Source organism: Alternaria viburni, assembly GCF_023758015.1.
Source record: "Alternaria viburni strain BMP 2772 chromosome Unknown scaffold_16, whole genome shotgun sequence".
NCBI classification, from domain to species: Eukaryota; Fungi; Ascomycota; class Dothideomycetes; order Pleosporales; family Pleosporaceae; genus Alternaria; species Alternaria viburni.
The window spans coordinates 479,696-504,771 of NW_026055785.1; the positions used below are offsets into that span (position 1 = coordinate 479,696).

Consider the following 25,076-nt stretch of genomic DNA (forward strand, 5'->3'; position numbering starts at 1 on the left):
TACGGGTGACTTTACTGTGCTTGGTGAAGGACAGGTTCAGAGTTTGCGCGAGGCTCTGACGGTGGTGCCTTCGCTCTCTCAGTGAGCTCCCGAGGAACGCTTGCACGCTGGACAACGGTGTTAAGTCTCAAGCCCGCGATTGGCATCATAGTAGCAGTGTATCGAAGGCTCTCAGGCAGCCGGGTTTGAGGTTATAAGAACGATTCAACACAGAAAGCAAGAGAGATCGAGGTTGAGTCAGAGGTGAGGGTGAGGAGGCGTTTGTCCCCAACCTCGAGTCCGTGCAGAAAGTAAAAGATAGCTTGCTCGGCTCGAGTAGGCAGCAGTACCTGCGTAGCCGCAGTAGGAAGGATGGTTGCTTGTTCACAAAACACACACAGTCTTCACTTCTCCTTCTCTTTGATAAGGCCTATCCTTGAAAACTTCTCAATGATCCTTCGGTGGCTCGATATCACATCTAGAACTGTGTCTCGCTACTTCGTTACGTTGACTTGAAAAGCCAAGTGCTCCGCGTATTAGTGCTTTCTTTACTTGCATCGGTTGACATGTTTCAAATGCGCCACTTGTAGTCGATGACTATCATGTTTCAGCATCAGGATTTTGCTACCTAAACCTTATAGAGAAACTGTTTCCTCCATTCGTGCCCGTCACTGTTATCGTGGAACTTTCTTGTTTTGTATGTTTCTTCTTGTTCTTATGATCGTGGTTCGCTTTTTTCAGCCTCTTCTCCATCCAGTCTGATAGGAATTTGCTGGCTTCCCATTCCGACTCCTTAGTCTCGGTAACGACGATGGATGGACCCAAATCTTTGTCGACGTGTTCCTCGGTAATCCTCGCTTCCCAGTCCGTCAGGTCGTGAGCGTCTACGAACATTTTATAGTGGATTCTAGTCAAAGTTGTCACCAGGTCCCGTTTCTTCGAAGCCTCCTCCATCATGATTATGGCAGTGAGCGCCCTGATCAACCCTTCCATAGCATCGACCTCGGTCTCAGCTTCGATCTCTCTATGTTCCACGATAACTTTGCCGTCTGAGTCGACTACTTTCATGATGAAGACTTCACTACAGTCGCTCCTCCGTTGTATATAGACTGTAGGGGCGGTAGGGGGTGATTTGAGCTTCCGGACAAGATCTGTCGCGTGTCAGCTGTACGTCTTGCATATTGGCCTATTAAGTCTACCGTGTATGGTTCCCGATTCCTCGGGGTATCTTTTACTCAGCAAGGGTGGTTCAAATTGCAACCAGTCGCGAGTCCGCTTCCGTGGGTCCATACCGATGACTCGAGAGGCATATGCCCACCAGAGACTTATCGCAAGAGGTGCTCGCGGCGTCGAACTACCAAAGTGGAAAGTATATCAGGATTTTAGGGCTTTTCTTCAGACGCTGGAGTCGGTGTCTCAGTTCGTGAAGTGCATTTCCTGCAGACTTAAATACTCTGATGATGACTCCGGTATCAAGTCATTTCTGGAGACAATCACACATGAGGACGAGCATCCTGGAACTTACAGTCATTATGAGCGCTGTGTCGTTCACCTTTTAGTTTATGATTACTTCCCGCGTGCATTTTCGCTCCCTCCCAATAATCTTCCTCTGTAAATCCATTTTGCACTTTTGCACCTTTTAACACCACGGTTCACGGGGAGTTGTATGCTGTGTCGACACGCACTTCAGGCTCGAACCGTCAAATAAGAAGATGGATTTCTGCAGGACAGACTGTGTGTGCCAAACTATCGTACGTCGTTGCTGCCAGACAGGTGGCACAAGGCCATGCGTCACATGACTCCACGGTGACTGCTCCTGCACAGGTGTTAATGACTCAGTCATCTCCAGAGGTGAGTAACAACGCAAGTCTGACCGACACCTCCTCCAAGTACTGATGTTCTTCACACCCGCCGACATGCTATGTGCATTTCAACGTCGCGCCAGGTAGCTCTTACCCCATACGAAGGTCCCACAATCATACCTTCCGAGCGGCCCGAGCGGACAGGTTGCATGCGACAAGCTTCCCAAGCTTTTTCACGCAATCTCGCCATCCGCGATGCGAGCAACAGAGGGGTCGAAAGAAGAAAATACTGGAGTTAGGATCTGGGTGACTGACGCAAAGTCACAAACTCAGCCGCACCTTCCGTTAACGTTGGGCTTCTTCCTGACAGGCCGGACCCCTCACGATGCAACCTCGCCACACCTTCAGCTCGCCGCCGATGTCCCAAAATAACCACGCAACGACCGCCACGCACCCAATCCGTCGGAGCGATGATTCTTAAGCTTCTACGGCCATCGACCGGCGCGAGATCTATGCGCTCATAGCTCGTGCGAAGAGGTAAAGCGCCCGCATCTGGGCGATGGTTTAGGCCTGCGCACGCTCCACCCCGTAAACGGCGTCATACCTCTTCGTGTTCGGTGATGTCGGCTCCAGCTTCACGCTGCAAATTTGCTTAGCATGGTGGTACTTGTACATCACCGTGCTTTAGAGCTCGAGGCTAGGGTAAGCGTACTTGCTAGGAGCTGAGGGTGAGATGAGATGCTTAAAGTCAGCCTTCGGCCTTGTCACGGCAGGAGCTATAGCCTCGAAACATAGGACAAACAACACCTCCGAAATCAAAGAGAAGGCATCATGGTAGCAACTCATATGTTGAAGGTCTTGTTACCGGTCGCTGCGTTCGCGAGCTATGCTGCGGCAGAGCAATGCGCTGGTGGTGAATGGGATGTCATTGTCGTTGGTAAGCTCGATCATCTGCATCCAAAATTTGGCATCAAGACTGACGTCCTCCAGGTTCTGGTCCAGCGGGTATCGTTACAGCGGACCGCATGAGCGAAGCCGGCAAGAAGACTCTACTTCTAGAGCAAGGCGGCCCGTCGTACTACGTGACCGGCGGTCGTGCTCGCCCAGAATGGCTAAACGGAACTGAACTCAGCCGTGTCGATGTTCCCGGGCTGTACAAATCCATCTTCTCGAATTCCGGTGAAGGAAACTTGACATGCGCGTCTGATGTCGTCAACGCGTTTCAAGGGTGCACCGTCGGTGGTAACTCCGCAATCAACGCTGGGCTGTTCTTCCAGCCACCCGCGAGCGATTGGGATCGCTACTTCCCCCAGGGCTGGAAGAATGACGACATGCAATGCGCAATCAACAAGGTCAGAGCGAAACAGCCAAACACAGACAGCCCTTCAAGAGACGGCAAGCGGTATCTGCAGAGTGGTTACGATGCTGCGAAGCAGTGGCTCGTTGATGGTGCGGGTTTCGCAGAGGTCGGCCTGAACGATGGCATCGAGAATCACAACAAGACCAAGGTGTTTGGCCACCCGATCTGGTACTACGAGAACGGGCAAAGGAGTGGTCCGGTCCAGACCTACCTGCAGTCCGCCTTGGCGCGCTCGAACTTTGCCTTCCAAACCGGCACTAAAGTCTTGCGTGTTCGTCGAGAGGGCGGCGTAGCGACTGGCGTCGACGTTCAGACCAACGGAGCAGAGAAATCTTCCAGCATCTGCATCAAAGAAGGCGGTATGGTCATCTCTTCAGCTGGTGCCCTCCTCAGCCCCCAGCTGCTGATGTGGTCTGGCATCGGTGAGGCAGCGACATTGACAAATCTCTCGAAGAACGGTCATGTCACTGTTCCTTCTCAAGACTGGATCAACAACACCGCTGTCGGCAACGGTGTCTTCGATAACCCGAACACCTTTATCGAGCTTCAATCTGACGAGATTGCCTCGTACGCTTACGACTACTCCAACCCGCCGCAAGCCGACGTCGATCTATACCTCAACGAACGGTCTGGACCTTATACGTTCGCTTCCCAAACAAGCGCTTTCTGGGACTACATCCAGCAAGGCGATGATGTAGTGGGCTGCCAGGGCACCATCGACTCTGCCGGAGCAATGGGCCTCACGCAGAACGGAACCATCACACTCAACGTCTACGGAACTTCTGGTCTCCGATCCGTCGGGCGTGTAAACCTCGACGCGAGAGGTATCGCTCTTCCCTCATCAAACTTCTACGCCGACCCCCGCGATGCGACCGCTATTGCGACGTTTGTCTACAACATCTTCCAAGCTCTGCCAGATACCCTCAACCCGCTCAACGTTGCAAAGAACTCGACGATCGAGCAGATTGCGACTTATCTGACCACGCCAAGCGCGTTCACACTCGGCAACGTGCAACATTGGAGCAGCAGTTGCAGGATGGAGGCCTGCATTGACACGGATACGAAGGTGGTCGGGATGCAGAACTTGTTCGTCATTGATGCGAGTATCGTGCCGCCTCTGACTACGAACCCGGTTATGGGTGTCATGATTGCGGCGGAGAGGGCTGTTGAGAGGATATTAGGGTTGAGTAAGTAAACGCATAGGGTATAGAGTTAGTTAATTTACGAATTTCATTTCACCTTCATACAACGCGTTTCCTTCCATGATAACTGCCGAATAGCTATGTCCGGTAACTCCTTGCATACCGCCGTGATCCTAGTTTGCATCCTGTGCCATACCGAGTGGGGGCCTAAGTTACGTCATACAACATCTAGTTCTGCAGTACTACATACGCTGCCATTACAAGTATCCTTCTCGAGAACTGAACGAATACTCCGACGTCTGCTATTTCGCATCACACTTGAATCCAGCAAACCCCATCATGTCCAAAGACTTCGGTGAGAAGCGCGCCTCCAATGGTACTAGACCTTCCCTCGAGCCTTTCCCCATCGCCGGTACGCATCTAACACACATCTGCTAGGCCTGAATTTCGTCGCCACAGACCGTCACGACACCTACTCATACATCTCACCATCCAACTTCAATCTCCAAGGAAAGCACGTCTTGATCACCGGTGCCTCAAAAGGCGTCGGCCGTGCCACAGCCCTAAGTTACGCAAAAGCAGGTGCCTCGGGCATAATACTCGGCGCACGATCCGACCTCTCCACCGTGGTCAAAGACGTCCAAGCTGCAGCCAAATCTGCAGGCCGTCCTGAACCGCAAGTCCTAGCACTAGACCTCGATGTCACCAGCAAAGACAGCGTAGACGCTGCTGCTAAGCTCGTCACCGAGAAGTTCGATGGAAAACTCGACGTCTTGATCAACAACGCTGGAAGTCTTGCCTCTTTCGCTGGCATCCCAGACACCGACCCGGATGAATGGTGGCGCGACTACGAAGTCAGCGTAAAAGGAAGCTACCTCGTAACCCGCGCATTCTGGCCGCACCTCCTCGCCGGCTCCAAGATAATCATCAATATCACATCCATCGGCGCCGTGATGGTCGTTCCGCAGAGCTCTTCGTACGGGCCAGCTAAACTGGCTTCACTCCGGTTGACCGAGTTCATTGACCGGGACCACGGAGAGGGTAAGGATGGTATGCTGGCTATGGCCGTGCATCCGGGAGGCATACAGACGGAGTTGGCGCTGGGTATGCCGGGACATATGCACGAGTGGCTTGTTGATACGCCTGAGTTGGCGGGCGATACGTTGATGTGGTTGGGGGCGCAGAGGAGGGAGTGGCTCGGTGGGAGGTATGTTAGTGCGTGTTGGGATATGGAGGAGTTTAGTGGGAAGAGGGAGGAGATTCTGGAGAAGGATTTGTTGAAGATGAGGTTGGCGGTTGGTCCGTAGATGGCAGGATATGGGGGAAGTTCGGTTGCAGATGTGTTCCTCTTATTGTGTATCGATGTGACTATGTGCCAGATTGGCTTTCTCTCTTGCTCTCAGATTCCTTGCTGTTGTAGTCTGCCATCGTGAACAATGAGCACCGTAGGAAAGGTCTCATAACCTGATACCAGTAAGGTAGGTACAGCGAACCGAGGTGTGGGACCGCGAAAAAAAGTTTTGAATCTTCATCGTTCCTTCCTCTCTCGAACATGTACAACGACGCCTGGTGGTTACAGCAGCAGCGTTCCAGTAGATTACTACGTACAAGCGGCACAATGTAGCAAGCCGCGGTGTCGAGCGGTTTTGTTTGGCGCAGACCTTGTTAGATTGCGAAATGCAGCCACTATATGTCGTGCTTTTAGCTGCATGAGTAGCTGTGGCTCAGAGCCGTCAGAAAGATAGGCCTAAAGGCGCGCAATAATAGCATCCAACGATAATGCGCGCGATGCGCAAACGACACTGAAAAGGGAGAGAGTTTGGCGAGGAACCGTCGGGACCTCGGGCTTAGCCATGCTAGTGAGGGGCACGGCACTCCCCACCACGACACCTTCCGTCCACCAATCCCGCCAGTGACATCATGCATGCTGCTAGAAAACACCATGCGAACCCTTTTGGCCAATTCCACCCTGGCATCGGGACAGGGCAACCGCATTACCTGCATCGCCCTCACGCCACGTCCGCGGTTGTGACTGCCGCCCATGTGAGGCGTCCAGTCCATCCGGACCCTTTGATTGAAGCTGCCAACACTGCATGGTTGGGTCCGCTAGTACCTGTTAATCCGTGTTGCCGGTAGGGATTGCTGCTCAACGAACAGCAATTGTGGGCTCCATCTGGCAATCGTTGATCGGCGGCAGTTTCTGTCTGGGGCTCAGGTATAAGAATCTGCTAGTGCCCCTCTTACTTTTCGCGGTAGGTGCGTCGCTGTTCAGCTTGGAATATATCTGGACTTGTTCTTCACCAATACCACCGACTGGATTTCTCAGTCAACTTCTCTAGGATACTTGGAATACAGATCCTACCAGAGTCGAGAAGCCGCGACTATGACGAGCAAGCCTATCTTTGTGGCTACTCATCCGAGGGCCTGCTCGACGGCCTTTGAGCGGGTATGCTTGGCTTCGCCGTATCTCGCCCAATTCTGGCTTCTGACAGTCCTCTAGGTGTTCATGACCCGTCACGACACACTGCAATGTGTTCACGAGCCTTTCGGCGATGCCTACTACTTTGGACCTGAGCGCCTTGCTGAGCGTTATGAGAATGACCCCAAGGCCAGGAAAGAGTCTGGCTACGAGGACAGCACATACAGGACCATCTTTGATCGCATTGCGAGAGAGAACTCCGAGGTTCGTTCACTAATGCTTTTCATGTTTCTCCTCAGCTTCGTACCATTTCCCCTCAACTTTTCGTTCTTGCGCATCCAATCGATATCTTATATTCGCAAACTCGTCATCTTGGCCGCTATTGCGTGTTGTGCCTCAACCATCCGCCCGCCAGTCAGACGCCAGTCAGATCCCGATCAACCCCGCCCCTACTGCAATCATCCCACACTTTCTTTCGAGCCCATCTTGCAAATCTCTCGGCCTTTCAAAGCGAGCGCACCAATCCCAATGAGCCCAAATGACCCCTTGGCTTGAAAACCTCAGGAATGTGGTCTTTCACATGCCCGAAATACCGCCGAAGCATTCCGCTTCCACCAACTCTTTTTGCCTTGACTTCAGCCTTACGACAGCCCATTTGACGAAGATCTCGGAGGCGCAAGATGTAGCCTCGTAGAAGAAGTCCATGCTCACCTCTTACAGGGCAAGCGCGCTTTCATCAAAGACATGGCCCAATACTGGATTCCTCCTGTCGGCAAGCCCGCGACCATCGCACCATCTCTGTCCAACTACCGCCGCGGCGTAGGAACAAACACCACCGAACTCTCGCCTGTCACCACTCGTAGCGACCCTTCCAAGCCTCCCTACCCATACGACACCAAAGGCGAGCCCAACAATCCGACCGTTATCCCCAAGGACTTGTTGGCAACCTACCACTTCACCTTCCTCATCCGTCACCCGAAATTCTCCATCCCATCTTACTACCGCTGCACGATTCCTCCGCTAGACAAGATGACTGGCTTCTACAACTTCCGTGAGGATGAAGCCGGCTACGACGAGCTCCGCCGCCTATTCGACTACCTGCGCTCTGAGGGCCAAATCGGTCCCAAGTTCGCTGGTCAAAAGGAGGTTGACGCCAACGACCAGGCAAACGGTCACACCGGCGGCGTAGAGATCTGTGTCATTGACGCAGATGATCTGCTAGATAACCCATCCGGCATGATTGAGGCATTCTGCAAGACTACAGGAATTGAGTGGGACCCGAACATGCTCGTATGGGACACCGAGAAAGACCAAGACAAGGCCAAGGAGGCGTTCGAGAAGTGGAAGGGTTTCCATGAGGATGCTCTAGACAGCGATCGTCTGAGGGAACGCACACACGTAAGTTTTGATAGACTACATCATAACAGGGTCAATTGGAAAGAAAATGTTTGCTAACGACGAGTAGAAGAAGGAGCCAAAGAGTGACGAACAGCTCTTCGCTGAGTGGAAGGAGAAGTACGGCGAAGAGGGCGCGAAGCAGATTCGGGATACCGTTGCCGCTAATGTGGAGCATTACGAGTACCTGAAGCAGTTTGCTATCAAGCTATAGAGGATTATCAGGAAGGATGGACAGAACGAGTATTTCAGGGCTTCGAATCGTTACCAAAACATATGGTAGACGATAGACCTAGAGGCATACAATAGGGCGAATTAGCGATAACGAGTTTCATTAGCAAAGACACAAATTCCACTGTTATTCTCGTGTAATTCTCTGCGATGTGGTATGATGTACGTTCCAAAAGCCTTCTCAAACTCTACACCGCCACAGACCTTCACCAGACGTCCACACTCGCATTGCCACCCAATCTACCCATGCGCTCGCTTGAACGTCAGCTGACCCGCCCACCCTGCATCGCGGATACGTGCTTACGCTTACCTACATCCTACATCTTGCATCTAGAAGCCGCCACAATATATATCTGCCCAAATAACAAAAGCCTGTTGCGGTGAGTCTCCCCGCCATCAAATCAACATATCAATACACGCCCGTATCGCGGAGAAAGCCGCGCAACAGAATAGTTGCAAGATAAGGAACATGACATAGCAACATACCAACAAAGGGCGAATTAACGTGACAGATACCCCAAGTACCCGAAGGTCACCGAGTCGGCCGCCCCCCGCGAACATGCCGATTTCCTTTCCCGATTATCTCATCTCCTGAGGGTTACAGAAGCGGCGGCCCCGGGAATGCGATTATGTGATTATGGGACGGGGGGCTGGTGATAAGGCTGCTCGTGGTTGCAGATGCGGTCGTTGCGATAGGGGGCGACTAGCCTCGTTCTGGGGTACGGGAAAGGAGAATGGGTGTTTCAAGATGATGAGGTTTTTTCTTTGTGTGTGTGTGGACGAGGCCCGAGGTGGGGGACCTTGGCTTAGCATTGAGGAGGAGTTATGGGGCCATGGAGATAGGCTGCCATGCAGCCGAGAGAGGCGAGTGGTGCGACGGTCGCAGGCGGCGATAAAGAGGAGCATAGTGTTGTTGTGACATGGAATTGAAGCAGAACGTGACAGCGACCAAAGGACGTTGGTTGTAGTAATATCGATTCCACTAGATAAGTAAGAACAACACAAAACACAAAGAGTCTACTCCGCCATAATATGCCCCAAAGCAATCATGCAACATGTACATCGTCCCCCACCCCCCAAATTGACCCAGTTATAATGATAGAAATACACAAAGGTATCAAATCCGCGAAAGAAAACTCCAAAAGCGCCGAGCCCGGAACACCGACGCTTATCCGTGTGCGTAGAGAATGCGTAGTTTTGCGTGAAAGGACGATAGAGATGAGGACGAAGCTGGTGGAAAGACATGATCATACGCGTATTTGACCAAGTTCGATCTCGCGCCTCCGCTCTTCTCGGCTGAGGTTGCGCGAGTGACTGCCTCGTCCCTCTGTACTGGACGGACGATTCTCGCTTCGTCCACGGCCATATTGTGTCCATTGTTCGCTGAGACTATCGGGTCTGCTGTCTGACCGGTCGCGGCCCCAATCGCCATGTGTTTGTGCGGGCGTGCCCACCAACTCCTGACTGCGCTGCTGCCTTGCCTGTAGATCCCTGTCTTCTGGCAGGTCTATCCTGAAGGTGGTGTTTATGTCAGGACTCGGTCGTGGGTCTCCTGATTTGAGGAGGAGAGCCATTTGCTGGTTCACGCGGTCGTCTTCGGAGTAGAGGGCGGCGGGTGGCTGCGAGGGCGAGCGCATGGCGGTGGGGTACATGTTTGGGATGAAGTTGTTGTAGTAGTTTTGGTCGGACCAGAGGTTCTGGCGTGTGTCGGTCTGTCGCTTGGACTTGACTATGCGGCGGTATGTCCAGAGGAGGAGAGAGCTGTAGAGGATTGTTCCGGCGGCGCTGATGACGGTGCCGCTTATGGCGGCATTTCCCCAGTGGTAGTTGGGCGAGGAGACGAAGTTGTAGGCTATCGAGATAAGGCCGAGTGCGGAGGATGTGAGCGCAGGTCTACACATATGGTTAGTATTCCGCTGTTGGTGGAGGCATGGAGGCCTTACAGGAAGACGCCGTCGGCTTGGAAGCGCTCATTGCGACAGGCGAAGCAGAGCAGTGCTGTGAATGAGTAGCCGGCTGTAAGGAGCGCGACAACAAAGACAGATAGGACTGCTCGGCTGAACTTGAGCTCGTAGTCTTTTCTGTAGAGGCCGGGCAGTATGAGGTAGCTTCGAGGCGTTAGCATGCCTTCGTCTGAGACGCATCGCAAGCACTCACCCTCCGAGTATCATCCATGACGCAGCCAGGGCTATAAGGCGCCAGTACCACGGCGTGCCCTCTCTCTTCTCATGGCCCGACTCGCTGATGTTGTGATAGCTCTTGTTGCTAGAGCGCATTGAGTCGGTGGTTCGCGCCTTGGGCGGCGGGGTGCCTGGTTCGCGTCTCGGGTAGTGCCTGGCGTCTCTGCTATGACTCTCGCGCAGTGGGAGCGAGCAAGCAAGAAGACGTCGGCATGCAGAGCAGAAGAGCGCGAACGATGGATAAACGAGTGACTGTGGCAAACGTCGGGTCTAGTTATTGTCGAATTCCAGAATGCGATATGAGCCTCACTGGCGCCTGGCTCTCTGCTATTCAGCCTGACGCGGTGCAGATCGCTTCGGTCCGTCAAGTGCAGGTGGATAGCCGGGGCGAGGCGGCAGGTGCACGGCGCAATGGTTCCAGCTGGTGGGAAAAACAACAACGAGCGACCAGGACAAGATGCCGTTCGTTCTTATTGAATAGCAACAAGAGCAGAGCAGTAGCGAGCGAAGACGTGGGCTGAACGGGCGGTGGGAGAAGAGGGCGCCAACGTGCTCGTACTTCGCTGAGGCGGAGGACGCCTGCATGCCCGCTCAGCCACTCGACGTCCTGCTGAGCATTGCTGCACCCCTGCCGACATGCCCCCCGTAGATCAAGATGGCAGTGAGCATCTTCAATGCAGTGCATTTGACATCGCAATAAAGACTTGCTTGTAGATCAGCGACTGGGCCTCTCGTCGCGACCATCGCGACTTCTTCCGACGCTCCAACAACACCATGAATCAAGGCATCCAGCCCGCGACTCCGCTTCTCTTTGTCTCTCCCGCCTGCCCAGGGCGACCCCAGATTCCAGAACGCGTCACCTCCAATTCCCAGCCAAGCCCTCTGCCCATGTCTGCTCAATCTCGCTGACCCGCGCCGCACCTTGGGTAGTGCAGCTTACTCTATGAGCCACCGCTTCTTCTGTGATTTGCCTGCTTCCATCCTTCACTTTCCCTTCTGTTGCAGCGCTAGCCACTCTGTGCTCTCCGGTAGGGACTGTTGCCGGTCAGACATGACGTCGTCGCTCCTATCGCAATGGGAAATGTTGCGACCTCATCGTTGACCTTTTGTCATGGTGTTGCGAGTTGTTGGCGGTATGAGTCGGGGTCATGGCACGGGCAGTCTGCCTGGGTTGGTGTCTACGCGGTTCCGCCTACAATAGAACAAGTCGAACGGCACAGCGTCAGACTATTGATCTTGCGCAGAAGCGCATCGCGTCTGGACTCTGTTAATTACAGGACGCTCCTTCGCGGATTTGAGATATTCACACACGTCGCGTATAGCAACTTTAGGCCTACAGCCCATTGCATAGCCTCGTGCACGTAGTAACCCAGCGCTACATCGTGGCATAGTACAACATCACACGCCACGAGAATGCTGTTCCACGCCGATAGGTTACGGCATGAGCCGACGGTTCAGCCTCCACGATACCCGGATGATGGTGACGGACATGCGCGAATGGGCGTCAACACTGCCTGTTCTGGCAAACATCTTGTGCGCGCTCCCCTTCCCACATAGGCAGATTTGATACATCTGCATATGTATCTTGCGATAGAGACACACTGCGTCGTTCGCGACTCAGCTTGAATTCATACAATGATGGAGTGTTATCTCGACTACCGTTCTACATAATACAAGTATGCGTATGTGGCAAGATGCGGTATCATTCGCGATGCTGATCCGCGCACCTGGTTCGAGCTGCAGGGGCAGCTTCCAGTGCCTCACATGGGCATGCGTGTCATCGGTAGAACCACACCGCATCTTACCTCACACACTCATCTACTGTAGGTCGTTCCGCGATCTCACTGCCTGAAGATTCGGGATCATTTCGTTCGGGGTCTCCACTAAGAGACCCGTCGGCGCTTCGGGTTTAGGGGTAAGGCATTTGCGTTGATGTCGGATAGTCCGAGGAACATTTGATAAGGATAAGCGGTGATGATTGAAGCAGGCAGCGGGCATCGATCTTGTCGCTGTTGTGATGTTTGCGGGTGTTTGTCACGGTTTGTGAGTGCCGAGGATTTGGGGCTGCTCAGGTGGGAATGCAGGTGCCACCGGTCCGGTTCATGCCCCACCTCCAAGCGGGAACCACGTCTTCTCTTTTATTCGATTTGTTCTACGAAGACTTAGTATGACACAGCGCTGGAGAGGGGACTTGCAACATAGCAATATATAATAATTTATTGTTCATCTATGCATCGATCCACCTACTCAGCCATCTGGTTGATCAATCTTCAGTAGTATAGTGGTCAGTATTTCCGCTTGTCACCTTTCAGGCAACTCGCGGGAGACCGGGGTTCAATTCCCCGCTGGAGAGCTCATTCTTTTTGCTTTTGCATACTACATGCATCACAAGGTCGTGTCCGGGGTCAATCGGCGTGGGAGTCGATTGTGGCCTGCCACTTCCAACCCCCAACCACCACAACTCCCCACCATGCCGGTCACTGCGAATTGACGGCCGCCTTATATATTTTTTAACGTTAACGTTGCTGTCTCAAGATGTTTTCGGAGCTGAGAGTACTTCTGCAGCACACGCGACGCGGAGCGGCAAGCTTCTTTTTGCTGCGCTGTACTGACCAAGGCCACCGCATCTGAGCAGCTCCTTGACGCGATTGTGTCCTTATGTCATCGCGCCGTTGGCGCATCAACCTACACAAATCCTTTCGAATGCTACTATCGTCATGGTCGGACGCGAAGAAACTCTTCTGAGGCCTCGTAGGTCTCGTCAGCTGCATCTGGTCTTCCCATGTGGAGGAACTTCTGGTCACACACCCGGCACGTAGTTCGAAGTGCCGAATTCTCTATGGCATGTCTTCGTTAGCATGCGGTTTCGGGTCCCTCTGGCGCTTGACGAAGTAACAGGAACACAGGCCCGTTCTGGTTCTGGACCAATATGAATCTCACATCCACCGCAGGTGAATCATAGGTACCGGAGCTACACAAGGCGTTGACCATGCCAGACGGAGCCGCACACAAGGTAATGCGGCTTCTGTGAGACTCAGTCATGAAAGTCTAACTCAGAGTTGGATAGTCTCTACGCAGCTACGAGCACAGAAAGACAAGATGTGATTTGAGACACCGCCTTGTCCAAACCTTGCGAATGCGGACAATTCCACCATCCTGCACGTGGTCGTCGCCTTGTCAGTGAAAGCTAATGCCCATCACCGGTTGTTTCATTAACGCATAGTCGGGTCACGATCTAGCTTTCTGTCACTACCTCAAGCACGAGCTCCATTCACGCCTGGTCTGAGCGTTTAGTGGAGTTATACACGCCTGTTCCATATAAACACCCCCTTCTGGTGAGCAACTCTCACTATACCAGCTCTATTCCCTACTTTCGTACAGGCAGATCTAAACAACACATTCAGTCCCACCCCTGCGGCTCAACTGGTCTGTCACACCCAACCCACATTCTTGAACTGCCTGCTCACTGTTTCAGACACCTCTGTTCACAAGCCTTCCCAAACCCGACCATATCCAACCACATAAGAACAACACCGAAAGCTTTCCACCAGTCACGTACGCAGTTAACAAGATGTCTGCTACCAACATCGCCCCTGTTACATCTGATGCCGTCACCGTTGACAGTACTAACACCAACACTCCTGTTGATGCCAAACAAGAAGCTCTCAAGAAGATAGCTGCGGAGAAAGAGGCCAAGCGCATCGAGAATGTTGCTATACAGAAGAGGAAACTCGAAGCTGCCATGCAAAAGGCGGCGCAAGAGTTGATGTCTAAGGGCAATAGCGCGATCCTCAAGGCCCAGGCTAATCGACCTTCACGACGACCGGCGAAGAAGAACCGAAAACCGCTTCCTCCTGCCAACCGGACTCACGAGATCGAAGCGACTATGGAGAAGACGAAAGCTAGCGCTGAAGAGAAGCGTCTTGCTCCTCTGCGGATAGTACGTCCAAGCTACAGCTACAGCGATATCGTCGAGCAGCGTGTTGTCGACGGCGTCGTTGAGCGCATTATTCATACCAGCCATTCTGTGCATGAGTCTTGTGCCGTCGACAACCACGACGATAGTATTGAGCAGCGCATGGCTGACAACGTCACTGAACCTAATTTCCAATCCGCTGATGCGCCCAAGACTGCCCAGTCTGATACCGACGTTGAGTCAGATAGGGCCACGGAACCTGATACTGAGTCAGACGAAGACGCTCCTCAGCTAGTCCAAGAGCTTGCTTCTCCTGAGCAGGTCACTGAGCTTCAAGACGAGGATGATTCCACCGAAGCTGTCGCTGTCACCGCACTGCCCCACATCTATGTCACCGCCCCGACAGATGATGCGGATGAGGAGACTCCTATGTCTGGAAATTTTGCTGAGGCAGTCGACAAGTCGCCCGAGCCAATGAAGGAGGCCGCTTCTGAGAAGTCGCCTTGTAGCCCTTCGGCGATTCTGTCGATGCCCAATTCGGCTCTTTATCCTTCGCGCCTGTCCCGCGATGAAGAGGCTAAGTTGGTCGCTATGCACGTCGCGCCCATCGTACTGCCGGTCACTGAAGCCAAGCAGCAGAAGCTTACCAAGGCTGAGAAGAAGGCCGCTAAGACATCTGGGGCATCTAAGGAGGTGGCCACGACAAAGTCCGATGTGGCTCAAAAGCCTCAAGGAACCGACTCTGTTGAGACTACGATGGATATCGTCGAGCCCATTGCCATAACCGAAGACTCCGCATACGTCGCGACACTTCTAGCGAGATTCAATGGCTCTGGTGTGACCACAAAGTCTCGCGACCTTCACGACAGGCTCGTCGCACTTCATGTCGCTCCTCTCTCGCTACCAGTCACTGTACCCAAGCAGCAGAAGACCAACCGCAAAGCTACCAAAGCCAACCTCCAGATGTCTACTCCGGCTGAGAAGAAGAAGTCTGATTTTGTCGCCTCTCTTCTTTCCAAGCCTAACGGCCCAGGTGAGACCGCACAGGCGCGCGACTTCCATGAGAAGCTGGTTGCGCTCCATGTGGCTCCTCTTTCGCTGCCGGTCATCGCGCCCAAGCAGCAAAAGACCTCAAAGACCAGGCAGAAGGCTTCCAAACTTGATAAGAAGAAGTCCGTCGCTACGGAGAAGAAAGAGCCTGACTTTATCGCCTCTCTTCTCTGCAAGCCGAATGGCCCGGGTGAACACAAAGGAACCCGCGACCGTCACAACAACCTCGTTGCTATGCATGTAGCCCCACTCGAACTTTCGGTATCCATCCAACAGGATAAGAATAAGAAAGCCGAGAAGGTCAACAGGTATATTGAGACTTGGACCGCTGACCCTGATGCCGTTGATCCACTGATTGCCAGCATGGTGCCTCCCATTACTGAGGAGTTCATCTCCGCTGTTGAGGACCTGGTCACAGACGATGCAACGCGCGACGAGCCGTCCAAGGTCATTGCGCCTCCCATTCATGGGTTCTGGCAAACTGTTCTCTCCAAACCCACTGCCGACGAAGCCACCACCGTCGAGCAAACCGTCATCATCCCCGACTCATCCTCGGAGTCCGACACCATAGAATCATTCAGAACCTCCAGCCGCACCTCAACGCACTCCACCCCATCCATCCGCCGCGCAGCCTCAAAAGCACGCACAACCCTCCTCGGCGCCACCTCCCTAGAAACCTTCATCACCACCCTCGACTTCGAACTCTGGGACGGCACAACGACCAAAGACGATATCTGCGAGGCCTTCGCTTCCCTATCCGATCACCCCACAACCACAACAACTAGTCTGCATACCGCTAAGATCCAGCGGAAGATCAAGTTAGGCAGTACGTCACTATACGCGTTCCTGCGTCAGATTACGTTCATCGAGGACGACGTGACGGTTGTGGGGGAGGTGATGAGGGTGTTTAGGAAGGCGGCGGGGGGGCAGGTGACGGAGACGAAACTGGAGGTTGCGCTGTGGCTTGCGGAGGAGACGGATGAGGGGGAGGGGAGGAGGCGGGGGAGGCGCGAGGAGCGGGCTTCGGTGGCTGGTAGGGGTTAGGTGCGATGTTGTGTTGGCTTGGAAGCTCGCGATATGGCGTGGGTAGTTTGGCTGCTCCTTTCCTTTTCTCACCAAAAGTTGTGCACGGGTGTTTTTCATTGTCATTGTTATGGGGCAGGTCATCATGGTTTGAACGAGGCGTTGGGGACGACGTTTTCATATTACCATCATCGCTCTATGGTACTAAAAGCTAGTCCTCTGCATCGGTTGAGCTTTAGGCTTTGACTCACCTGGCGACCGGGTTTTGAGTTGGCCTGTCGCTCCCTACTGTGCAGATTGACTTAGTTACCCCAAGGGGCTGATGATCTTTTGGTCGAAGTTAGCATTTGTTCAAGGAAACATAGGTATTAATTCAACTGTAAAAGTTAGCATGCTTGGCGGAAAAGGGGTGAAAGCAGATTGTAATCATGGTAGTTGTAACCTGTTAGTATATTGAGAGATTATTAGACGTGCACATGCATGAGAAAAGAGCTTTGTGTTCATGACTTCATTCATATACATCCAGCAACACTGTTGATGTGTGCGATGCTATATACTGGGTATTTGTACGACTGCCGCAGTGGCTTAGACCTTCTGTTCCACGCGGTGTGTCTGCTGCTCAGCACCACCAGCATTCTCCATCTGGTACTCAACAGCCTTCTCACCCGACTCATCCATAATCTCAGCCATACCGCCAGATCCCTTTGTAAGCTCGGCACCCTTGCGGCCGATAAGGTGCCAAGGTAGGTTGAACATCTCGTCGAGAGATTCGAGCGACTTTCCAGAAGTCTCGGGCAGGAAGAAATATACCCAGACGAGACCGACGGCGGTGACGCAGGAGAAGAACAGCATGGTGCCTCCGTGGGTCATGGAAATAAACATGAGAGGTACAGCCTTGGAGTTACCGTACTGGTTGACAAAGTGGAATGTCATGGCGATGGAACCACCGAGAGCACGGAGACGGAGAGGGTAGATCTCGGAGTTGATGAGGTACTGGATCGAGTTCCATCCGAGGGCCCAACCGAAACCGGAGAAGTAGATCATGACGATGGCGCCCATGGCGGCGTGCTTTTGGCTGGAGCTCTGGGGTACGCCGTCGGCGACACCGGTGTCGATGAGTAGGAAGATGGCCATGTAGAGCATGGATAGGAGTTGGAGTGTGATACCGGTGGCGAGAGAGCGCTTGCGGCCGAGAAAGTCGATGAGGAAGAAAGCGCAGATCATGGAACTGACAAACTTGACGACACCGAAAATGGCTGTGGCGAAGAGCTTCTCTTGTTGACCGCTGGTGCCCATCATCTCAAAGTACTTGGGTGCGTAGCTGGGGGTCGTGTTAGTTGTGTGCGCGAGGCATGGGATCTGAGTGTCAAACTTACATTGTGATGGAATTGGCTCCCGACCATTGCGATAGCAACTGCGACAGGACAGAGAGCTGAAGACGGTAGAGGTTGGCCTTGCTGGAAAACAGCTCACGGATGGGTCCGAGCCAAGATGTACCCATAGTAGCTTCGCGCTCGCGGTTGAGCTGGTCGTTGATGTCCATAATCTCCGAGGTGACGTAAGGGTGGTCAGCGGGAAGGTTGCGGAGTTGTGCGAGGTTGTCGAGCGCCTCCTCGTGGCGGCCGACCTTGATCAACCAACGAGAACTCTCCTTGGCGAACCAAGATAGTGTGAAAATGAGACCGGCGAACATGATGTGCATGCTGTTGGGTACGAGCCATTGAGCATCAGTGGCAGACGAGATGTGGATGGAGGAACCCCAAGATGCGAAGTAGGCAAGCATGATACCAATGTAGACTGATCCAGCGAAAGCGCAGACACAGAGACCACGGATGGCCCTGGGCGCGGTCTCAGCCAAGTATGTGGGAGCAACGACAGTGGTCTGTCCGATGCCGATACCAGCAATGAAGCGGCCGGCGTAGATTTGTCCAACAGAACCAGTGATAGAGCTGGTGAGGAAGATGACGATGCCGATAACCCAGACAATGCAAAGTTGGCGAGTAGCCCAGAGACGACCAATCTTGTCGGTGATGAAGAAGGCAATCAGGGAACCCAAGATGGAACCCATCTGCACCATGGATGTGATGTTCGATAGGAGCTCCGCGATCTCGTGCTCGCTCTTGCTGCCGTCTTCTTCGAGTCCGAACTTGCGTTTGAAGGGGTCGAGTTCGGCTGTAGTACCGATGAGGCCTTCGTCGATACCACGAGCAGCGCCCATGAGACCGAAAACTACGGCGAGTTAGTTGGGTGTTGTCTCAAGAGAGGTGAGACAACCTACCGAAGACACCATACCAGAGACGCCAGTTAAGGCTCTCCTTAGGAGTGTGCTTCAAGTTCTCCTTCCATGGGTTCCAAACGACCATGATGGGCGATATTGGTATAGATAGATCGGAGTAAGGTCGTGATTGAGCTGCGGAACCTACGTCTGTCGGACAGGGAGGAAAGGCAGTGACGACTCAACTGTACAAAGGCGCATGTGCCTCTTATACTTGAACTGATGGTGGGGTACGAGATGCGGAGATCCTAGATGCAAGGCCTGTTTAATCACACCATCCATGAGACCCCAGAGTCAACCCCGGAAGCCTCTACTCCACGTTTGTCCATCGCCAGTAGCGGTCGGCGTCGGTCTTCCGAGCCAGGAATGCCGGATGACCTTCCCAACTGTGGTTTTCCCAACGTTCAATAGGTCGACCCGTCTCGTCGGCCATTGCAGGCGTTGGAACTAACCCTCGCATAGTAAGCGGACCGCTGATCGTCTGATCAATTACCGATCAAGCGGCCACGCCGGTCGCCTCTCGTGTCTCTCACGGCAGCGCCATCTGCACGTAGGTTACATGCCCAGTAAGGAGGCGGAAAGGTTGGCAGGCTTAGGTGGAGAAAGCTTCCTTGTTCGTGCGTCTTGTGGAGCTTGGGGCCGAGCTAAGGACGAGTCAAGAACCTGGCCACCACACGATGGGAACCCCGCATTATCCCCCAAACGCTCTCGTGTCCCGGATTTCTCTTGGTCTCCCACGTTAGCTGTCAGTCGAGGAAGAGAAGCTTGTCAAGCTCCTCGTAGCGGCCGGGGAGGTGCCGTAAATGCATGCCGCGCTATTGGCTGGTACCATCCCGGGAAAATCTCGCACGCGGGATAAATTACTACGCTATTCTGACGCTGCCTCGCGACGAGACCGTTCGCCGGCAGAATTATGACCGAGAGCAGCGTCGGAGCAGGGTATCGGCTTCTGAGGTTAAGCTCCTGGACGAGACCTCGTCTCGCGGCGGTGTGTCGACACAAGCGATGCGGCTCCAACTCCTTCAGCCTTTTCCAGTAGGGCCCGCGTTGTGACTACCCCAAATGGTATCCCGTCCCTCCAATGCATCTGCCGTGGGGACTACACTATCGGACATAGATACGACGCCTGCAGGATATTTTGGTAGAGCTAACAGTGCGCAGGTGTGAAAATGTGTCGCTTCTTCGGTCGCTCTGGCGCTGATACGAGTCCTGGTTGTCGGAGCCTCTGATGGGTCGTAGGACAATGATCCGACTCTTGGCTCTGTACTTGGCTCTGTACTTGGCTCTGTACCCCAAAGTCCAGCAGGAAGGTTGTATTCTGCCGTAGTGGCAGCTGAATCGTTGAACCCACAACGGCAAGCATAACATCTCCAAGCGCTTTGTTGTCTTGACGAAAGCCCAGACCGCCGGGGTTCTTCTCGTCTCCACAGAGCTTTGCATTCGCAGTGCATCTTGTCATGCGATGCGAAGAAACAGACAGGTCTAGAGGTGTGATACGTCCACCACCCCCGGTCGGAGCTCCGAGGGTTATCGGTGCGAACGCAGGCGCTTTGACTTGGGGTCTCCACACACACGAGGTGCGCGTGAGATGGTTAGCGAAGACCAAGCTTGCCATGCCTTCAGCAAGTGCTTGTGGACAGCGCAAGCCGTTGTGCCAAAGGACGCCCAAGTGCTTGTCCTAGACGTTAACAGAGCAACATTTCTGCTACATCGTATCTTTCGTAGGCATCATCGAAGTCATGTCCTCTCCTCTCAAGCGCTGCGATAAATTTGAGAATCATGCGGGCATCCTTCTGGTCCACAGCGGGCGAGATTGATCGGCTGGTCGGCGATGCCAGTGGGTCTAATCCTTCCTCTTATGCATCGTGTATACAAACGGCTACCGTCGAAGCCACAAGAATCCAAGTGTCGGTGATTGCCGTGCATGAAACATCTACTGAGGTGGTGTTGTGTTCAATCCGCGTTGCCGGCTAGGTCGCCCTCAACAGACATTGGCTTTCGTTCAACACATCCATCCAGACATCGTGTGCGTATGTCCGCGGGCGGAGGTGTTGGATGATCGGGTGGATACGGACGCTGACAAACGCCTCTGAACTGATTAGCCGCCTTGGAAAGCATATGGGGTGGAAAGCACGCACTTACGAGCTCATTGTGGGTATCAACCAAGACGGACCAAGGCGCCAATGTTGGGGATAAGACCCATTTATACGTCTTGTAATCACAACAACTGATTCAAGCCGTGCGGAGAAATGAGACCCGGGGTACGAGGTTCACATGTCACTCTGACAGGACGCCTGAAGGGTCCAGTACGGTTATCCGGATCTAAGTTGTGGGGAGAGTGTGACTGGACGTTAGATCTGGGGTGATGGGAGAATGTCGGTGTGTTGGCGGCAAATGAGATGGCGAGATGTCTTTAAGCGGCCCCGAGGCAGTTAGGCGATGAAGCAGGTGTTGATATTGTGCCGTGGCCCCGACGGAATTGACGACCAGGGAGTAGGCGCGATGGAGTGAAGGACAATCTAAGGCAGGAGCGATAACATCATGGCTGCGCAACAGTGCGCGATGATCAGCACAACGCGCCTTCAGTTTCAGTTCAGAACGTAAGTAACTATGGTTGGTTTTTCTATACCTGCACTGCCTTGGTATCGAATTGACTGCAGAAATGTTGGCACACCGATGTCGTGCCATCCTGTCGACATCGTAGCCGGATTCCCGGAAAAGGCAACCGCGGGCCCTCTATGCCGAGCCCGCTCAATCTTCCTCAGAGTCCCCCTCAGCATCCTCTTCCTCCCCCACAAACCTAGCCCGCTTACTCGGGCTGACCTCACCACCATCCTCGCGCCCTCTCTTCTCAGCCCTAGGAGTCTCTTCCTGCTCCTGCGCCCACAGTGCCAACTCCAACTCCTCTATCAAATCCACATCATCAGCTACACCCTCCCCTTCAGCCTCTTCCCTGTTCCTAGACTGCTCTATTGCCATCTCTAGGCCCTCGTCAACCCGCGACGCGCGCTGTCGGTAGCAAACGTTGCCGTTCTTGCTGTGTTCGTGGTATCGCTGGCACCAGGCGCCTTCGGTGCTCTCCTCGATCTTGAGCGTGAGGTTGCGACGGACCATACGCAGGCTTGTTTGCATGATGTCGAAGAGGAGCTCGGGGTGTAGATGGAAGCCCTTGCGTGTGACTTTCCCGATGATATGCTCGGTCTTGTCGCCGCCCAGGGCGAGTGCGTCGGCCCAGAGGAGTCTCGCTCCACACCTCGGTGACGTATATGTGTAAAGCAAATTGAGGAGATCAGTGTGGACCGACGTAACATCTTTGTCAAGTTCAGGGTCCGTGACCTCCAAGTCGTAGTCTCTAGGAAACTGATCAAACTCCGCCGGGATATTCTTGCCCTTCCGCCATGCATGTTGTGCGACTCGCTTGCGCCGATTGAGCGCTCGGTTCGGGAGCCAGATTTCCTCTGTTTTCTCTTGCTCTGGTTTCTCGTCCTTTTCCTTATCTTCTTGAGCCTTTTTGCGCTGGTCGTGGAACTTGCGGATCCATGTGTCGGCTACCATGTCGCAGAGATCCCAGAACTTCTCTTGGTAGCAGACAATGTATAGTTGAGTGAGGGTGTTGGCGCTGTAGGGTAGGGCCTGGTATGGGTTGGCGGCGTCGGTGAGGCCGGGAAGGTCGAGGTTGATTTTGGCGTTGCTCTTGAGGTTGCTCAGGATGAGGTATATTTCTTTGTCTGCTATGAACGGGGGAGGCACTGCAGGGGACGCGAACATCCCGTATTGTTCGACTGATTTCGCAGCGGCGGCGCTAAACGGCGTGTGTTTCTTGGGTGGACGACCTCTTGGCTTTGGTGTCTTTGGTGGCTGCTTGATCTGCTCTTGGGCCTTGTGTGTAACGTACGCTGGAATAAGGTCAACAATCTGTGATCATAACACAAGAGAGAGGAGCACTCACATGGATCACTCGCCACGGATCCTCTGCCATCGTCTCTAGCATCTTCCTCAGCCTGATCAATGAAGGCATCGATCTCGCTACCCTGAGCGGCGTCGTACTGGTTCGGCTTTTGAATCGCTCGTCCAGTGCGAGTCGTGACCGGCGCCGCCTCTACGGATTGCTGAGGAAAGTTGTCGTCTTGATCGTCTCTCTCGCTGTTTGCCGGGGTCGCGTCGCGCTCCTGCGCTGGGCTATCCGATCTTCCAACCGACGGCTTCAACAGTAGCTTGGGTCCCGGTCTATCGGATACAGTTTCCGGCGCCGATGGCGCTGGTGTCGCTGACTTTGAGGCTCTGCCTTTCGGTCGGCCGCCACCACGGCTACCACCTTTGGCGCCACCGCGAGGACGTCCCGGCGGCTTTCCCGTCGTGACTGTCTTCTGTTTTCCCATCGAGCTGTTGATGAAGGTTTGCTGATGATGCGAACCCGCAGTGAGGTCGATGAGTCGCTAAGTATGTGATCGGTCTGCGGTTGAGAACGAGGGAGTAGTTGCGTTGGTGTTACAGACTACCCGTTGTAGAAGAGAGAAACTAAGAGAACCTTCGTAGCCTATTTTGCTAAACTGTAGTGAAGGTGAGCGGTTATCGCTCGATGCGTCCAGGCACGCTAGGCTCCGAGACTGTAGAACAATAGGACGAGCAGACATGCGACAATAGCGAGAAACTCAAAGCGATGCAACCCCATTGGCATAGTGAATACCCAATAGGCACAGGAGCTTGCGCGCTCCCGAATTGAGAGCGAGATTCTGACCTCTGCCAGATACGTCATCAAGACCAACGGTCGTGCACTTTCATCACCAATGGTATCGAGAAGAGGAAAAATTGGTCTACGCCACTCTACAAACATGGAAAGTTCAATCAAGGTCTATCATGTGCAATGCCCGAAGAATGAACGATAAATGGAACCAACAACAAACCTAGAAACCAAATTCAGCCCCCGGCCCGGGGTAACCTTCGCGTCTCACCTCCAACTCCTTCTCCTTCGCCTCATACCTCGTGTAAAGCCGTTCCGCTCTCAAGACGCACTCCTGACAAAAGATAACGCCGTAGTCCTTGTTGAGAAGAAGTGCCAAGGGATGCGTCGGGCAGGGCTTGTCAGACTCACAGTTCTGACCACAACGTTGCTGAGCAACACAGTAGACCTTGTGGCCACAATGTAAATTGTGCTCTTGGAGGTCTGGATTGGGGAACGGTGCCGCCAATATGGCGTCGACCAGGTCGTTCGGGATCTGGAGAGCCGCTACAATTTCACCGCGTGTGAGGGCGAGAGAACGTCGACGGTATTTCTGGAAGAGGTAGTGGTCTACTGGAATTCCCTGACAGACTTCGCAATAGAGGGGTTCTTGACGCGGCCGAAAGTCAGTGGCCAGGATACTTATGTGCCTTGGACTAGGAGAGGATGAATTAGCGATTGACAGAACTTAAAGCTTCGTCGATAACATACATCGTGGGGGACTTTACGACAGTCTCTGAGAACTGTGGATTGGCCCCATTTATGGGGTATCGGCAGTTTCTACCGCATCTCGTATCCGGCCCATCGATAACGACAACATGGCCGCAGTCGAGGAGGTGAAACATGTTCGGCGCGGTTCGACCGTGGTCGTCTACAGTGCCGCTACATGGTCTGATCATCCGTATCGCACTTGTGACCCTCTCGACGCTGTCCTGTGGTGTGTCCCGCTTTTGTTGCTCCGTTAGAGCTGGAGCCCAGGGCATATTGAAGATAGCGTGATGGTAGATAGCGAGTACTCGTGATGGTTGACAACTGTAGAAGAAGATTTTCCTAGTATAATCGTCTGTGGAGCGTCGAGTAGCGATATTGACAAGTGCTTGCGGGGCGGTTGTCTAGACAGCCGAGTGACCACAAGGTGCAAACGCGCGTACGAATAACGTGAAAGTGAATCGAAGAAGTTGAAAATTAGGCAGCAAGTCCGAGCTCCCCAACAATACTCTTGCCTCCAGTTTCATTTTCGCGACAGCTCTTGACTGACTTTCGAACACCGCCGGAAGTCGCAATGGCAACGAATCAAGAGGAGTTCGTCCGCATCGGCTTGCGCGCGACGACAAGCAGCGATGATATACCGACGCTGTGTGCAATCTGTCTTGATGAGCTACAGTCGGGCCAGGAGGTCGACGAGATTCGTCGTTGCGGCCACACTTTCCACAAGCATTGCTTGCTGGCCTGGCTCAACTCATGGAACACACAACATAGCAGCTGTCCAAACTGTCGCCTGCCGCTCTTTCCGAGTCGTCACCCTCTACCTGTAAGCATTGTTTACAAAATTAATCCACGCGCATTCGCTAATCGTGACGACGC

At 53.5% G+C, this 25,076-nt stretch overlaps 7 protein-coding genes and 1 non-coding gene across 8 annotated transcripts; 5 read left to right on the forward strand and 3 right to left on the reverse strand.

Moving 5' to 3' along the window:
• Positions 1-603: 603 nt before the first annotated feature.
• J4E79_007490 (uncharacterized protein) lies at positions 604-1,269 on the reverse strand (the record flags this gene model as incomplete). Its single annotated transcript, XM_049356356.1, has 2 exons — positions 604-1,130; positions 1,179-1,269. 2 exons carry the CDS (start codon positions 1,267-1,269, stop codon positions 604-606), a joined length of 618 nt encoding a protein of 205 aa, XP_049209243.1.
• A 1,343-nt stretch (positions 1,270-2,612) lies between these two features.
• Positions 2,613-4,336, forward strand: J4E79_007491 (uncharacterized protein; the record flags this gene model as incomplete). The annotated part of the gene is made up of 2 exons (XM_049356357.1): positions 2,613-2,718; positions 2,772-4,336. The coding sequence occupies 2 exons, from the start codon at positions 2,613-2,615 to the stop codon at positions 4,334-4,336; spliced, it is 1,671 nt and encodes a 556-aa protein (XP_049209244.1).
• A 286-nt stretch (positions 4,337-4,622) lies between these two features.
• On the forward strand, positions 4,623-5,590 carry J4E79_007492 (uncharacterized protein; the record flags this gene model as incomplete). The annotated part of the gene is made up of 2 exons (XM_049356358.1): positions 4,623-4,695; positions 4,722-5,590. The coding sequence occupies 2 exons, from the start codon at positions 4,623-4,625 to the stop codon at positions 5,588-5,590; spliced, it is 942 nt and encodes a 313-aa protein (XP_049209245.1).
• Positions 5,591-6,666: 1,076 nt separating this feature from the next.
• On the forward strand, positions 6,667-8,311 carry J4E79_007493 (uncharacterized protein; the record flags this gene model as incomplete). The annotated part of the gene is made up of 4 exons (XM_049356359.1): positions 6,667-6,729; positions 6,784-6,966; positions 7,423-8,100; positions 8,168-8,311. 4 exons carry the CDS (start codon positions 6,667-6,669, stop codon positions 8,309-8,311), a joined length of 1,068 nt encoding a protein of 355 aa, XP_049209246.1.
• Positions 8,312-9,575: 1,264 nt separating this feature from the next.
• On the reverse strand, positions 9,576-10,604 carry J4E79_007494 (uncharacterized protein; the record flags this gene model as incomplete). Its single annotated transcript, XM_049356360.1, has 3 exons — positions 9,576-10,221; positions 10,272-10,436; positions 10,486-10,604. The coding sequence occupies 3 exons, from the start codon at positions 10,602-10,604 to the stop codon at positions 9,576-9,578; spliced, it is 930 nt and encodes a 309-aa protein (XP_049209247.1).
• Positions 10,605-12,775: 2,171 nt separating this feature from the next.
• On the forward strand, positions 12,776-12,861 carry J4E79_007495. The gene has a single exon. It is a non-coding gene; the product is annotated as a tRNA-Asp (tRNA).
• A 1,218-nt stretch (positions 12,862-14,079) lies between these two features.
• J4E79_007496 (uncharacterized protein) lies at positions 14,080-16,518 on the forward strand (the record flags this gene model as incomplete). Its single annotated transcript, XM_049356361.1, has 1 exon — positions 14,080-16,518. One exon carries the CDS (start codon positions 14,080-14,082, stop codon positions 16,516-16,518), a length of 2,439 nt encoding a protein of 812 aa, XP_049209248.1.
• Positions 16,519-21,523: 5,005 nt separating this feature from the next.
• On the reverse strand, positions 21,524-23,151 carry J4E79_007497 (uncharacterized protein; the record flags this gene model as incomplete). Its single annotated transcript, XM_049356362.1, has 2 exons — positions 21,524-22,668; positions 22,722-23,151. 2 exons carry the CDS (start codon positions 23,149-23,151, stop codon positions 21,524-21,526), a joined length of 1,575 nt encoding a protein of 524 aa, XP_049209249.1.
• Positions 23,152-25,076: the final 1,925 nt, after the last annotated feature.